Source organism: Pseudopodoces humilis, chromosome 26, assembly GCF_049639895.1.
Source record: "Pseudopodoces humilis isolate 2021_Gansu_Grassland_sample_001 chromosome 26, ASM4963989v1, whole genome shotgun sequence".
Lineage (NCBI taxonomy): Eukaryota > Metazoa > Chordata > Aves > Passeriformes > Paridae > Pseudopodoces > Pseudopodoces humilis.
In genome coordinates this window covers 5,316,326-5,331,959 of record NC_142225.1, presented here as the reverse complement: position 1 = coordinate 5,331,959, position 15,634 = coordinate 5,316,326, and the positions used below count along the sequence as shown (strand labels likewise).

Genomic DNA, 15,634 nt, shown 5'->3' with positions numbered 1-15,634 from the left:
CCAGAGGAATTTTCCAGGAGTTTCCCACCAAAGGAACACCCCAGAACCAAAACAGCCTCGCTCTCCTCACCCCGGGGGTGGAGGAGCCTCGTGTCCAAGGTGTCTTTTTCATTTTGTTTTGTTTTTTAATGCCTCAAAACCAACCAAATTTGGGTAGAATCCACTTCTCTCTCGTAGCTGGTGACACAAAAGCTGTGAATTCCCTTGCTCTTGCTGCCTTTTGCCTCCAAGCCTGATGTGATGTGGATTTTGAGACAGTGTCTTTGAGGGGGTTTCTGTCATTATTAATATTTTATTTTTATTTTTAACCAAGCTGGACTGTTGAACGGGACCTGCTTTTTTTTTCCCCCTTTTTTTCCCCCCTTTTTTTTCCCCCTTTTTTCCCCCCTTTTTTCCCCCCCTTTTTCCCCCTTTTTTCCCCCTTTTTTTTCCCCCCTTTTTTCCCCCCTTTTTTCCCCCCCTTTTTTTCCCCTTTTTTTCCCCTTTTTTCCCCCCTTTTTTTCCCCCTTTTTTTCCCCTTTTTTTTTCCCCTTTTTTTCCCCTTTTTTTCCCCCCTTTTTTCCCCCTTTTTTCCCCCTTTTTGTTTTTTCCCCCTTTTTTCCCCCCTTTTTTTGTTTTTTTCCCCATTTTCTTTTTTTCCCCCTTTTGTTTTTTTCCCCCCTTTTTTTTTTTTGGGGTGAAAATGTTGGGAATTCTGTTAGGAATTGGAGGGAGCAGCTGGTTCCTGATGTACAGTAGCATTTTATACCCGGAGTGTACAGACCCCCGAGCTTTTTTTTGTTACTTTAATAAAAATGTCGCATTGTAACCCGGCCTGCCTCGTTCCTGGGAGCTCAGGGAGGAGATTTGGGATTTGGGATTTGGGATTTCAGCCCAAACCCCGCCCTGGGAATGTTGTGGGGGTGACTGCAGATTTCCGGCTGCGTCACCCAGGTTCAGCAAAAAGCTTCCTGGCCTTCCAAACTCCAGGAATTCAGGCTGGGAATGACTCAGAAGAGGCTGTGGGTGTCCTGCCCTCCTCCTCCTCCTCGGGACTCTGTGGAAATCTCGTGTCCTGCCCGGTGTTAAAAAACCCTGCTGGATCTCCCCTCCCCAATCCTGGGAATATTTGATGGGAATTTTGGGAAGTGGGGGATTAAAGGTGGCTCCCAGTGAAGCTTCCCTGGCCGCTCTGTCCCTGCAGGAGGGTGAGGGATCAGCTCGGGGTTGGATCCTTGGGGCAGGGATGGGGATGGGGAGGATGCTCGGTGTCGTCACCACCGAAGCAGCCGGGGCTGAGTCACGGCCCATCCTGTTCTGGGGGGGCTGAAAAAACTCGGAGCTGCCGCCCCTTCCCAGGCTGGGGACCCCTCTCTGCCACCAGAACTTTAAAAACCCTTGACTCAACCAGCATGGGCTCATCTTGAACCCAAAACTCCATTTTTTATGGAATTTAGGAGGGTTTGACTGACCTGCCAAGCTCCCTGCCACCATTCCCTCTACCACCAAACTTCCTTTGAAGGCCTTGGCTCAGCTTGTGCTTATTTTGACCCAAAACTCCCTTTTCCATGGAATTTAGGAGGGTTTGATTGACCTGCCAGGCTCCCTGTGAGTGGGGATACCCCGGGGGGACACAGCCCTGTGTCCCCTCTCCCCCTGCAGGGCACCCAGCAGCTCCTCCCCTCCTCCGAACCATTTGTGGGTGGATTTGGGCGCTGCCTCGAAGCCTCTCCTCTTTTATTTCCCCCTCAGCTGCCACCAACACACCCAAATTATCTCTGCTGCCAGGGCAGGGCCGGGCACCGCTCACCTGCGGACTCACCGGGAGGAATCCCCGGCTCCGGAGGCTCCTCCAGCCTTTTCCTCCCTCTGCCTTCCCAGCTCCAGCCCGGAGCTGCATTCCGGGCTCCCAGCCCGTTCCCAGGCCAGCCCGGCGTGCCCTGACCCGTGGCTGGCATTTGGGGCTGCTGCTGAAATTTGGGTCGCTCCCAGGCCGGATAAAAATACGGATTTAGGTGGGGAGGGTTGGGAGGCCGAGCCCTCCCTGCCGCTGGGGCGCTGACGGAGGTGCTGTTTTTAATTTCCCCGTCGTTTTTGTGCTGGTAGGATGGCGGTTCCTGGGCTGGGAGCTGTGTGAGCTCGGGGTTTCATCCCTGCCAGCCCTTTGCAGCCTTTCTGGGATCCACAGAATTCCCCCACAGGGAATGGGGGGGCATGTGGATACCCCTGGAGTGCTCGGCAAAGACTGGAAGCAACAAAATCCACCTGGAATGGGGACAAGTTGGAACCGGGACAGGGACACCCCAACCCCATTCCCATCCCATGGATCCCATCCCCATCCCATCCCACCCCATTCCCATCCCATGGATCCCATGGATCCCATGGATCCCATCCCATCGATCTCATTCCCATCCTGTGGATCACACGGATCCCACCCCATCCCCATCCCATGGATCCCATCCCCATCCCATGGATCCCATCCCATGGATCCCATCCCATCCCACTGATCCCATTACCATCCCGTGGATCCCATGGATCCCATCCCCATCCCATTCCACCCCATTCCCATTCCCATCCCCATCCCATTCCCATCCCATGGATTCCATCCCCATCCCATCCCAGCAATCCCATTCCCATCCTGTGGATCACATGGATCCCACCCCCTCCCCTCCCCATCCCATGGATCCCATCCCATCCCACTGATCCCATTACCATCCCGTGGATCCCATGGATCCCACCCCATTCCCATTCATTCCCACCCCCATCCCATCCCATCCCATCCCATCCCCATCCCCATCCCCATCCCCATCCCCATCCCCATCCCCATTCCCATCCCCATTCCCATTCCCATTCCCATTCCCATTCCCATTCCCATTCCCATTCCCATTCCCTGAATCCCATGGATCCCACCCCATCCCATGGATCCCATGGATCCCATCCCGGCTCCTCCGCAGCGGCTGCTCCCGGCCTGGGCCGGCTCCAACGCTCCCATTTCTGCCCCTTGGGGGATAAAGGGGATTTGTTGGTGCCGTGCGGGGACAAGCGACAATTCCCCGCCTGTCCCCATCTGTCTGCGGGGGCGGGGGCAGCGCCGGGGCCGCGGTTTTGTTTCTCCTTTCACGCCCCGCTGAACTTTGCACCTTTTGTTCGGCAGGGAAGGGCTGGGAGCCGGGGCAGGGCAGAGCCCGCCGGGCCCGGGGGTGCGCAGGGCTTTGAATCTTAATTTAATCTTCATTTAATCTTCATTTAATCTTCATTTAAAACGGGAATTGTTGAGGGCTCGCACCCCGTGCTCAGCCCCGGGAGCTGCCGGTGCTGGGTGGCCTCGGAGGGACAGCGGTGGCAGCCTGAGGGGGGCTGTGCCCTCGGCACCAGGACACGCCGGGGCTCTGTCCCCAAGGGAGGCTGTTGCCGCATCTCAAAGGAATTCCGTGCCCCCGATCTCAAGGGACATCATTCCCACATCTCAAAGGGACTTCGTGTCCCCTGTCCCCAGGAAATGCTGTGTCCCCTGTCCCCAAGGGGAGCTGTGTCCCCTGTCCCCAAGAAATGCCGTGTCCCCTGTCCCCAAGAAATGCCGTGTCCCCTGTTCCCAAGAAATGCCGTGTCCCCTGTTCCCAAGAAATGCCGTGTCCCCTGTTCCCAAGGGAAACTGTGTCGCCTGTCCCCAACAAATGCTGTCCCCAAGAGAATGCCAAGTCCCCTGTCCCCAAGAGAAGCTGTGTCCCCTGTCCCCAAGAGAAGCTGTGTCCCCTGTCCCCAAGGAATGCCGTGTTCCCTGTCCCCAGGGAATGCTGTGTCCCCTGTCCCCAGGGAAGCCGTGTCCCCATCCCTGGCAGAGCCCGGAGCAGTGGGATGGGGAGGGACAGCCGGAGGCTGCGTTCCCTGTCTGGGGCAGTTCCCTTTTCCCTGGAGCCGTGTCTGGGATGGGAACGCAGAGTCCCGGCCCGGCCCCCCCAGCAGCTGCCGGGGTTTGTCCAGGGCTTGGAGCCGCTGCTCTCCTCGGCTTCTCTTTCCCCTGGGATGAGCCCGGCGTGTCCCATGGAGAACATTCCCACCTCTGGAAGCACCAGAGGGCTCATGGAGCTCCCCCCTCTGCCATGTCCCACGCTGGTGACACCCAAGAGGGTCCCGTGGGCCACATCCAAACTCCACAGGTGCCATTTGAGGTGCTCTGCGTCCCTTCTGCCCTAAAACTCTGGAGCATCCCTAAAAATCCCTGCCAGCCTGGCCAGCTCTGACCAGGCAAAGGGAGAAGGATTTGGGATGACCCCAGGATGGCTTTGGGGATGTTTTGGGGCATCCGAAGATCCCTGTGGGGATCCCTGTGCCTGGCGCAGCGGGGATGGGGCAGCTCCCGGTGGGGACACAACCCCCGTGTGACCTCCGGACCTCCCGAGTGGGACATCGAGGAAATGTCGCCGTGCCCGTCCCGAGAGGGACATCCAGGAAATGTCGCCGTGCCCGTCCCGAGAGGGACATCCAGGAAATGTCACCGGGACCGGCCTGGAGGGAACAACATCCCCGAGCCTGCGGCTCCCGGAGGGCGAGGCTCCTTTCCCCCGGACAATGCCCTTTGAGCCGGGAGTTGTTCCCGTCGTGGCACCGGATAAAACAGGGAAGGGCGAGGCTGGAGCGGAGCAGCTGCCCCGCCTGGCTCGGGTGCCGCTTTATTGGGATTAAAAACCTGGATTGGGATGAGACGAGGCTGTGGGGCTCCCTCCAAAGTCATCCCCCCTTCCCAGAGATTGTCCCTCCTGCCTCGAAACCCAATCCCCTGGCTCTGGGAGAGCGTTTGCTTTGATTTATGGTAGATCTGTTGGATTTTTTGGGAGCTGTGCTCCCTTTCTGGGAGGGGATCCCACAGAAGATCTACCCCACAAATTCCCCTCTGGGCCACCAGCAGATTTTGGGGTGTAGAATGAAGCTCTGCCCTGACATTCGGGCTGAGAATTCCCATTTCTCCCTTTTTTAATGGGGTTCAGCCCCATCCCAAGGCCGTTCTCACGGACCCCATGGCGTCAGAACCACCCCAAAACCTCCTGGGGCAGCAGGAGGGGGGAGAAGGGCGATGCTGAGCCCGTGCCCCCCCCAAACCAGAGACCCCTCCCGTGGCCCCCAGCAGCTTTAGGGGGGTTTAGGGGGGGCCACGCTGCCTTTTGGGGCCGAGACAAAGCCCGGCTTGATATTTATGGCACGTGCAGAGGGAGCGTGGGGCGAGCGGGACAGATGGCCGGGGGAACAAAAGGGGGACGCAAGAATGGGAGCTGAACAGATCGGGAATTTCCTGCCCAAATCTCTGCCTGCCGTTCCCAAAACGCCGCCCGCGGAGCAGGACGCTCCCCATGGTCCCCAAAAACTGATTGGGATCTCAGAGGGGAGCGGGTGGAGAGACACCAAACTCCCCCAAATCCCAAATTCCAGCTGCATTTTGGAGCTGTGGGATCAGGACCCCTCATCTCCCCGACCCTCAGCCCGTTCCAGGGGTGGGATCCCCCTCCCGGGAATTTTCCTATTTTTTCCTTATCTCTTCGCAGCTGCTGCGGCCGGACCCCGACAGTTGATTATTATTAATTATCGTCTTTAATTGCGGCGGCGGCGGGAGCTGCCCACCCCTTCTCCCTTTGTCCCCGAGCCTCCTCCGGCCAGGAGATGTTTTGGGTTAAATCCGAGAACAATCGAGCAATCGAGGGTGTGACACCTGTGACAATTCCCTGAGTGCCACCACCTCTCTGGGGCACGGGGACCTGTCCCGAGCTCCTGTCCCCATTCCTGGGGGGGTTTTTCCCATCCTGGATCCCTCTGGAAGCGCTGGGATGAGCCCAGCACCCGCTGCCTCGCTGCTTTTTATTTTGGTTTTGAGGGTTTTTGTGTTCTCTTTTTTTTTTTTTTTTGCGCTTCTCCGAAAGGAAATATTTGGAGGGGTTGTTTTCCACCAGAAATTTGCGTTTCCTGAGGGAAACATCCTAAAGGGAATGTTTACAAACAGTCTGGGAAGTGTTGGAGCTGAGGGAGGGAGGCTGCAAAAGGGGAGGGAAAAAAAAAGAAGAAAAAAAGGAAGGGAAGAGGAGAATTGGGAGGGGAAAATGTGGAAAGGAGTGGAGGTGGAATTCGGGGTTTTCAGGGAAAAATCTGGGGGGTTCTGGAGAAATCCTGCTGGTCCCCATGGGGCACCCAGTGGGAGCTGCTGGGTTTTGGCATCCCAGGAGAATCCTTGGGAGAACCCCAGAGCCCCGCCTGGGATTTTGGGGGGCTGCAGCTGCCGGTGCCCCCTGCAGCAGTGCCCCCAAAGCCCCTCCAGGGGGGTTCTTTGGCTTGGTTTGGGGTTTCCCCCTCCTTTTTCCTGCTCTGTGGGTCTGGACAAAGCCCTGCACTCCCCCCTCCTCCTCCTCCTCCTCCTCCTCCTCGGTGGGATCCAGGGGCCCCCCGGACCCCGCAGCTCCTCCCGGCAACAGGAGGAGGAGGAAGGGGGTGAGGAGGGGGAGCCAAGCCCCCGTTCCCTGCTGTTCCCACCACAACAAGGCAGAGATTGGGCGCCTGCGGGACCAATGGGGGCTGTCCCTGGATTTTGGGGAGGGGGGAAGCGGGGCAGGGGGGTGCCCTGACCCTCTGCCCCCTCCCCTTCCCCCCAGCTCCTGGGAACCAGGAATCCCCGGCCCTGCCCGGGTCCAGCAGCTGCTGGAGGAGCTCTGGAGCTCCTGGGTTTTGTTTGCTCCCTTCCCAGATCCCTCGGAAATGATGGGATTTGGGCTCCCAAAAACCTCCCCGACTCCTTTGGTTGCCTCCTCTGGACCGTCCTTCCCAGATCCCTCGGAAGTTTTGGGATTTGTGTTCCCTAAATCCCCTCCTCATCCCCTTTGGTTTTGCAGGGATTTGGGAAGGAGTGTGGATCATCCCCCCAAGCCGGGGATGAGGGGAGATGAGATCCAGCAAATCCTGCCCCTGGGAGCAGCTCCCGAACTCCTGGGGCAGGAAATTCCCCTGGGGCAGGGACAGCCTGGAGGGGACCCTCGGGGACAGCCAGCGCCATCCCTGCTGGGATCCCAAACCAGGGATCCCCTGTCCTGGTGCCTCCGGGAGGGTCTGGGGGGTTGGGATGAGGATGAGAATGTCCCTGTGCCACCCTGGGATGGAGAAGGGGTGTCCCAAGGGGATGGAGTGGGATTTTCCAGCCTATCCTGGCTGGGATTTCTGGCTGGAGCTTTGGGGCTGGTCCCGGCCAGGGATTGGGGTTTTTTTGGAATCCCAACTCCTGCATCCCATCCAGGTGACCCCGGGAGGATTTGGATCTCTGGGATGGGGTTTGGGAGGTCGGGATGAGGTCGGGATGTCCCTGTGCCACCCTGGGATGTGGGGAGGGATCGGGGTGTCCCAAGGGGATGGAGCAGGATCTTCCTGCCGGGCTTCTGCAGGAGCCTCGCCTGGAGCTTTGGGGCTGCCCCTGACCAGGGATTGGGGTTTTTGGGAATCCCAGCTCCCACATCCCACAGAACCCTGCATCCTCTGCTTCCCTGGCTGCTCCCAACCTGGGAATGGCACTTTCTGCTCCCCTCCATGTGAAATTCCGATTTTTCATCCTTATTTTTTTAAGCATCCCTCACCTGAGCTGTTAAAAATCCTCAGGGCCGGAGCCTGCGGGACCAGGAAAACACGCGGAAAAAAATCCCCGTGGGTGCCGCGATCCCTCCCACTCCCCCTGACCCTTTCCCGTGGATATTTTCCCCGCTATTTCCCAGGGAAATGCGGTGGAGCAGCAGCTCCTCGGGAGAGCTCCGTGCCATGCCCGGGACAGCCACTAGACGGCAATTCCAGCCTGGATTATGGCTGGAAAACCATCCTGGAGAAGAGGAGAGGCTGCAGGGCTCGGAGGGCTCCCGGGACGCGCTGGCTGCAGGTACTGGAAGGGTTTTATTGATGAGTTGGGGGTTGACAGTTCATGCTGGTGAAATGATGGGATTTTGGGGTGGTTTTTTTTTAATGTTTTGCATGCAGGAACAACGCGGAGGGTGCGGGTGACCGCCTGGACAGGTCACCCCCAAAGCTCAGCTGCCCCTTCCGTCCTCAGACTCAGCCGGCTGAGGGTCCCAGTTGGGGATTTTGGGATTTTTTGGTGAATTCCAACGTGGCTCTGTGATTAGTTTCGGGGGTTTGATTAGGGTACCCCGGGGGCCTGGGCAGGGAGGGGGCTCAGGGAGGGGTGCCCAGGCAGCTGGGGGTGACAACACCAGGGGTGACAACTCCAGGGGTGACAACTCCAGGGGTGACAACTCCAGGATTTCCCGGGACAGCTCCGGGGGGGTTGACAGCACCAGGATTTTCCTCATCCTGCCCTGATCCAGGGGTTTGTGAGGAAGATTTGGGACCCCTCCCATGCCCAGGCAGTTCCTCGGGGGGTTTCCCTCTGACCCCAGGGAAGGTTTCTCTCCTTTAGGGTTTCTCTCCGTTAATTCTGGAGCAGGTTGATGGAAAAGGGGGGAAAAAGAAAGGGGAAAGGATGGATTTGTTCCTCCCCATCCCACACTGAGGGACCCTCCAGCCTGGAGATCTTTAACCCTTCACTCCTGCAGCTCCCGACCCCTTGGATGCTCCTTCCAGGGACCGCTGGCCCAGGGGGTTCAGATCCGGTTTTGGGATCGGGACTGGGATTCCCGGATTTCCAAGGTGGGATGAGCCCCATCCCTGCTGCGTCCCACCCCAGTCCTGAGGAGGGGGTGACAGCAGGCACAGCGCTCCGTGTTGGGCTCCGAGAGGGCTCCGAGCTGGGATCTGGGCGGAAAAAGGGAGAATTTGGGGAAAACCGGGCGCGCACGGGAGCGCGCTGTGATTGCGCTGCTGCCAAGCCGAGTCGGATGGAAAAGCGGGAAGGAGGGAATCCCTGGGAATGAGGGACACGAGTCCTGAGGGTGGCAGGGCCGGGTCAGATCTCGATGACGGTGGCCCGGCGCAGGCACAGCGGCGCGTCCGGGGGCACCGCGTTCCGCTTGATCTCGTTGCCGTCGAGCCGCAGCACCTGGAGCCGGGAGTAGTTCATGACATCCACCACGGAGCAGAAACTGCTGATGGAGAACTCTGGGAAGGAGAGGAGATGGAGCTGAATCCCCCACAGCCTCCCCCAGAGGGACGATTTTTAGTGGGAAATGCTCTGTCCGGGGGATCGACCCCCGAGAGCCGCTTCATGTAGAGGCAGACGGGGCAAAAAAGGATGGGAGCAGCCCAAATTCGCTGATTTTTCCTGCGGATTTGGACTCAGCCCCGCAAGCTGAAAGGGTTCCTGGTGCTCCTGGCCACAGCCAGGAGGAGCAGGAGGGTTTGTGCCTATCCCAGGGTTTGGAAGCTTCCCTGCCCCGCCTGGATGGAGCGCTCGGAGGGTGGAGTCGGACAGAAAACGTTGCTTTCCATCAGGATTTGTCTCTCCAGCCTCTTTTGGAGGCTTCCTGGGCTGCAGCCTCCATCCCCCGACCCCCCTAGCCGCCGTGGGACCCCCGGGCAGCGTGTCCAGGAGCAGGGATGTCCCTGTCCCCATCCCAGCCGTCCCCTCCCCGCTCCTCTGCAGGGAAATTCCAGCCCGGCCCAGGCTGCGTTTGGGAGCGGGAGATGGAACAAACTCCAAAATACTTTTTTTTTTTTCTTTCTTTTCGGTGTAGGATTTGAGCCTAGAGGGCAGCAGAGCTCCAGGCCGGGCTGCTGCTGGAAAAGGCGGCGGGATGCTGGGGGAGCCAGGCTGGGATCTGGGGGGCTGCAGCCACAGAGGGGACCCTCGGTGGGGCGGAGGGGAACGGCCGCGGTCTGGATGCTCCAAAGGGGTTGGAGCAGAGCTCCTGGAGCAGCATCCCTGCTCCTGGGGGTGCTGTGAAGGTCAGCGGGACCCGCAGAGGAGGAGGAGGAGGAGGAGGAGGAGGAGGAGGAGGAGGAGGAGGAGGAGGAGGAGGAGGAGCTGGCGGTGGCTCCGCGGCGTTTGTGGGCAGACGGCGGCAGCTCCGGCTTTGGAAAGCAAACATTCGGGAATCTGTTCCCGTGTCTGTGCTGCTGGCAGCTCCCCGCTGCGGGGTTCTGTGTTTTCCCTGCAACAGCTGATGGCTGCACTAACACCTCCATCCCCATCCCCATCCCCATCCCCATCCCCATCCCCATCCCCATCCCCATCCCCATCCCCATTCCCATTCCCATCCCCATCCCCATCCCAACCTCTCCATTCCAGCTCAGTCCTGCCCCCAGGGCCTGGCAGGTGAGGGGATCAAGGCCGGCTTTTTCCAGGAGCTTTTGCTCGGGGGTTTATTTTTCCAGCCCATTTTTATAAATAGCAGCCCCAGAACAATCTGTTCCCTTTATTTATTTGTGTATGGAGGGGAGGGAACGTCAGGCCTGGCAGGAGATCGGGATCGGAGCGCTGAGAGCTCCCAAGGGAAGGACAAACCCCTCAGCTGCAGGCTGGGACATGTGGGGGGCTTTGGGGACACGGATGGGGCTGCAGTGGGGACAGAGGGGCTGGTTCTGGGAATTGGGGGATGTCCCTGTGCTGGCCCTGGGGAATGTCCCTGTCCCCTGTGCTGGCCCTGGGGAATGTCCCTGTCCCCTGTGCTGGCACGGCCCAGGGTGTTCTGTGTCTCCAGTGTGGCTGTGGGGACCCCCCAGCTCTGTGGCCCCACTGCCATGACCCCTCCTGACCCCACAGACCCCTCCCCAGGTGGTTCATCTTCTGCTTTCCACCATCTCCCACCCCAGGAGATGCTCAGACTCCTGAGGAATCCCCCAAAATCCAGTGCAGGGATCCCACGGAAGCACCCCGGGCTGGGACAGGACAGCTCCCACCCCTGCCTTGCTCAGGACTGCCCAGAATCCTCACAAATCCCAAATTCCTGCTCAAACCACCACCCCAGGCCGTTTCCCGGGGGTTTTTCACCGCTGCTCACCGTTGATCTGGTTCCCCTGCAGGTAGAGGTTCTCCAGGTTGGTGTTGACCCGCGGGATCTTCTGGAGCCGGTTGTAGGAGAGGTCCAGCTCCAGGATGCTGCTGCTGTTGAAGGTGTTGCTGGAGAGCCCTTGGTTGGTCAGGCTGTTGTGGGACATCCTCACGTAGAGCAGCCTGGGGGACACCTGGAAATAATCGTCGGGGATGGCGTTGATGTAGTTGTACTCCAGGTACAGCTGCTCCAGGGACGCCGGGAGCCCGTCGGGGACCTTCCTGAGGTTGTTGTAGCTCAGGTCGGCCAGGATCAACGACTTGAGCCCCTTGAGGGAGGCGCCCAGCTCGAAGATGAAGTTGTGGCTGAGGTACAGCGCCGTGAGGTTCTCCAGCCCCTCCAGAGCGTTGGAAGGCACCTTGGAGATCTGGTTGTAGGAGAGGTGGAGCTCCCGCAGCGAGCGCGGCAGCGGGCCGGGCAGCCTGGTCAGGTTGTTGTTGTTCATGTAGAGCCTCTCCAGGCGCTGCAGCTTCCCAAAAACCCTTTTTCCCATCTTTTCGCTGCTGATCTGGTTGTTGTGCAGCGCCAGCCACTCCAGCTCCGTGGCGTTGTCGAAGGCTCCCTCCTGGATGGAGGTGATCAGGTTATTCTGGAAATAGACGTATTTCATCCGCGAGGGCACGAACGGGAGGTACCGCAGGTTCCGCGTGTCACAGTACATGGCCGAGGAGAAGTTGGGGGGACAGTCACACTCCTGGGGACACCGCCAGGGCGTGGCTTGCTGCGGCTCCGGCTCGGGCTCGGGCTCGCTGTCGGTGGCGGAGGGGTAGGAGTAGGCGTACGCGGGGCTCTCCTCCTCGTAGTAGGGCACGTAGTTGTAGGAGGAGACGCGGGACTGCCGCAGGTAGTACTGGAGCCACGCCAGGTCCTCCTCCTCGTTGTACTGGCCCAGGGCGGAGCCGCAGAGCCCGGCCAGGATGAGGATGAGGGTGGTGGCCCAAGGCATGGCGCTGCAGGGACCTGCCAGGGGACAAAGCCGGGGGGGGGATGAGCTGGGCAGCCAGGCTGGGGAGCTGGTGGCAGAGCTGGAGAAGCAGGAGATGAGGGAATCCCACCCAAAAATCCCCGTCTCTGGACACTTCCCCTGTGTGGAGTCATCTGATCTTCCCCCTTTTCACCTTGGAGAAAACTCCAGCCCGGTGGAGATGTGGGAGAAACCTCCCTCCCTGGTGGAGATTTGTGAGGAACCAGTGGAGATTTGGGAGGAACCAGTGGAGATTTGGGAGGAATCTCCATCCCAGTGGAGATTTGGGAGGAACCAGTGGAGATTTGGGAGGAATCTCCATCCCAGTGGAGATCTGGGAGGAACCGGTGGAGATTTGGGAGGAATCTCCATCCCAGTGGAGATTTGGGAAGAATCTCCATCCCAGTGGAAATTTGGGAGGCATCTCCACGCCACTGGAGATGTTCTTGTGAGATCCTGATTTCTGGCTAATTCCATCCCAATTTCTGAGGAAATTTCGATTGCAGGGGATGGAGACTGGGGACACGGGGGTTTGTGTGAGGTCACACGAGGTGCCCAGGGTCGGCTCTGCGTGGGAAGGAGGAGAAGGAATTTGGATTCCCTTGGAGAAGGGATTTGAATTCTCTGGCTGAGAAGGGAAGCTGCCAGCTCAGGGTGATTTTGGGAGCTCGAGGCGTCTTTTGAAGGAGCTCGAGGCGCCTTTTGAAGGAGCTATTTATGCTCCTCTCGCTGGTGACAGGAATCGCTGTGGGTTTCATCCAGCTCTCCCTTCCCCCACAGAAACGCAGGATGCAGATCCCGGTAAACAAATTCTGCCTGATTTTGGAGCTGAAACCTCTTCCAAGCTTCCATTTCCCCAGGCACGGGAAGGGGCAGCACCCTGGGTGTGCCCGGGGAGAGAGGGGCCATCTCCTGCTGACGGATCCAGAGGAGAGCAGGGAATGAGGCAAACCCATCCCTGCTCCCCTGCCATGCTCAGGTGGGGCTGCAGTGGGAGGATTCCAGCCCTGGAGTCATCCTGACTCCTCATCCCGGGATAAACGAGCTCACGGGGTGTTCCTGCAGCCAGGCAGCTTGAAATCCCTCCAGGAATTTCGCTGCTGGGAGCGGGAGAGGATCCTACGTGGCTGGGAGGGTGTCAGTGCCAGCTCTGCTCCGGCAGGGACAGCAGCGACCAGCAGGGACCAGTGTCCCCTTTTTGCCGTGCTAGGGGTGGCCCTGAGGTCACCTGGTGGCGCCTGGCCGTGTCCCCACCTGCAGCAGGGAGGGGACACCTGGCTGGGCACACACAGAGGGCACAGAGTGCTCTGCCCTGCCAGCCTGGCACGGGAGAAAAGAGGGATTGAGGCAGGCTTGGCAAGGCCTGGATTCCTCTTTTTTTTCCTTGCTTCCCGCTCCGTGTGCTCGGGATGGGATCCTGAGGGATGCTGGGTGCCACGGAGAGCTTGGCAGGGGCAGAGGAGTTTCTTCTCCTCCTCCTGCTCCAGGGCTCTGTGCCTGCTCTCATACCAGAGCCTGCAGCGTCTCCACCCTCTTGGCAGGCCCTTCTTGGGGGCCCCTTTGGGGCAAAACCCCATCCCTGGGGGCAAAACCCCATCCTTGGGGGGTAAAAAACTCATCCCTGGGGGGAAAACCCATCCCTGGGGGTAAAAAACCCATCCCTGGGGGGAAAATCCCCATCCTTGGGGGGAAAAACCCCATCCCTGGGGGGAAAACCCATCCCTGGGGGTAAAAAACCCATCCCTGGGGGGAAAATCCCCATCCTTGGGGGGAAAAACCCCATCCCTGGGGGGTAAAAAACTCATCCCTGGGATCAGGACCCACCCCTGGAATCAGAACCCATCCCTGGCCTGTCTCCCCCTTTCCCAGTGCCCCCCTTCAACCCGCTGGTGACCCCAAAATCTGTCCCCAGCAGGCCCCGGTGTGCCCCCACTACTTGTGGGGTTCTCCTCCCCTCCCTGGGGGCTTTGCCCCTGGCTGTGGGGTGGGACCCTGGTGTCCCTGTTCCCTCCTGGTGTCCCTGTCCTGTGCCGGGGGCTGCAATGGGGTCAGCTCCTCATTCCAAGGATTTGGGGTGAGGATTGTGGGCACGGAACTGGGATGGGATGGGATCCATGGGATGGGGTGGGATCCATGGGATGGGATCCATGAGGTGGGATCCATGGGATCCATGGATGGGATGGGGTGGGAAGCACTGCCCAGCCTGGATGGACATCGGGAAGCGCGTCCAGATCCCAGAAAAGTGGGCATGGATGTGGCAGAGGGGCGGGAGATGGGCAAGAGGGGAGCTGGGACCGGGAGATGGATGGGATGGGAGAGGAGCAGCAGGAAAAGAGGGAAAGGAGAAGTGGGCAGGAGGGGAGAGGGACACCAGGAGAAGTGGGCAGGAGGGGAGAGGGACACCAGGAGAAGTGGGCAGGAGGGGAGAGGGACACCAGGAGAAGTGGGCAGGAGGGGAGAGGGACATCAGGAGAAGTGGGCAGGAGGGGAGAGGGACATTGGGAGAAGTGGGCAGGAGGGGAGAGGGACATCAGGAGAAGTGGGCAGGAGGGGAGAGGGACACCAGGAGAAGTGGGCAGGAGGGGAGAGGGACATCAGGAGAAGTCGGCAGGAGAGAGGAGCAGCAGGAAAAGTGGGTGGGAAGGGAGATGGCACCAGGAGAAGTGGGCAGGAGAGAGGAGCAGCAGGAGAATTGGGCAGCAGGAGAGATGGGCACCAAGAGAAGTGGGTGGGAAGGGAGACGGCACCAGGAGAGGTGGGCAGGAGGGGAAGCGCCTCCCTGGCAGCTCCGTCTCTCCAGCTGTGCCACCTCTGGCGCTGCCAGGGCGCGGGGATGGAGGTCAGGCTTCAAACAAAAAAAACAAACCAAAAAAACCCCAAAACCCACCCCCAAATAAATAAATAATAATAATAACAATAATAAAAGAAGCAAAAGAAGTCCCGGACTCACCGGGGTGCGCTGCTCCTGTGCAAAGGCTGCTGCGGGCTGTGCCGTGGCACCGGCAGCATGGGAGGGTCGCTCCCGAGCCGCAGCGCCGGGTGCCCGCCCCAGATCCCGGAGCAAATCCTGCGCTGGCAGGGCACGGGGATTTCGGGGAGTGACCTCCCAGCCGCAGCTTTGCAGGAGAGACTGGAGAGCCCCTGGTGCTGCCTGGCGTTATAAATAACCTGCGATTTCTTTCCTCCCTCTCTCTCTCTCTCTCCCGTCTTTTCTCTCAGGAGTGTTGGCACTTTCCAGGCTCCCTCTGGTTAACGATTTAGCGGGATTGGGATGTTGTTTTTCAGGGCTGCGTTTCTCATCAGGGAGCCCTGAGGAGGCCTTTGGCCAGATCAGGGAATATCGGGTTTTGGAGGTGCTGAGGACGGGATTCTTTGGGAAAAACAAGGAATTATCCTGAATTTTTGCACTACAGGGAGGGGAGACGTCGGCCCTGCTCCGACTGCTCCCCAGGAAGCCTCAGTTTGTGCAGTGCTGCCGTTAAATATTTGGGATAAACATTTCCATGAACGATAAGGCGGCAGCATCCAAGGTAAATAAATTCCCTACCAAAGGGGCCACTGTGACAGCGGGAATTTGTCTCTGAATTTTGGCAGTGTGGGGATGCCAAGCTGGCATTTCTGCAGGCTGGGAAAATCCACATGGGATCGGGGGGTCCCATCCTTCCCCCCAGGATTTTGGGGATCTCATCCATCCCCCAGGATTTTGGGGATCTCACCCATCCCCTGGAAT

General features: G+C 59.2%; 1 protein-coding gene across 1 annotated transcript; it reads right to left on the bottom strand.

Annotated features, from left to right (window-relative positions):
- Positions 1 to 7,868: 7,868 nt before the first annotated feature.
- Positions 7,869 to 15,221, bottom strand: FMOD (fibromodulin). Its single transcript, XM_005529297.3, has 3 exons — positions 14,855 to 15,221; positions 10,890 to 11,900; positions 7,869 to 9,048 (listed from the first exon to the last, which is right to left on the bottom strand). The coding sequence occupies exons 2-3, from the start codon at positions 11,884 to 11,886 to the stop codon at positions 8,897 to 8,899; spliced, it is 1,149 nt and encodes a 382-aa protein (XP_005529354.1). The 5' UTR covers positions 11,887 to 11,900; positions 14,855 to 15,221; the 3' UTR covers positions 7,869 to 8,896.
- Positions 15,222 to 15,634: the final 413 nt, after the last annotated feature.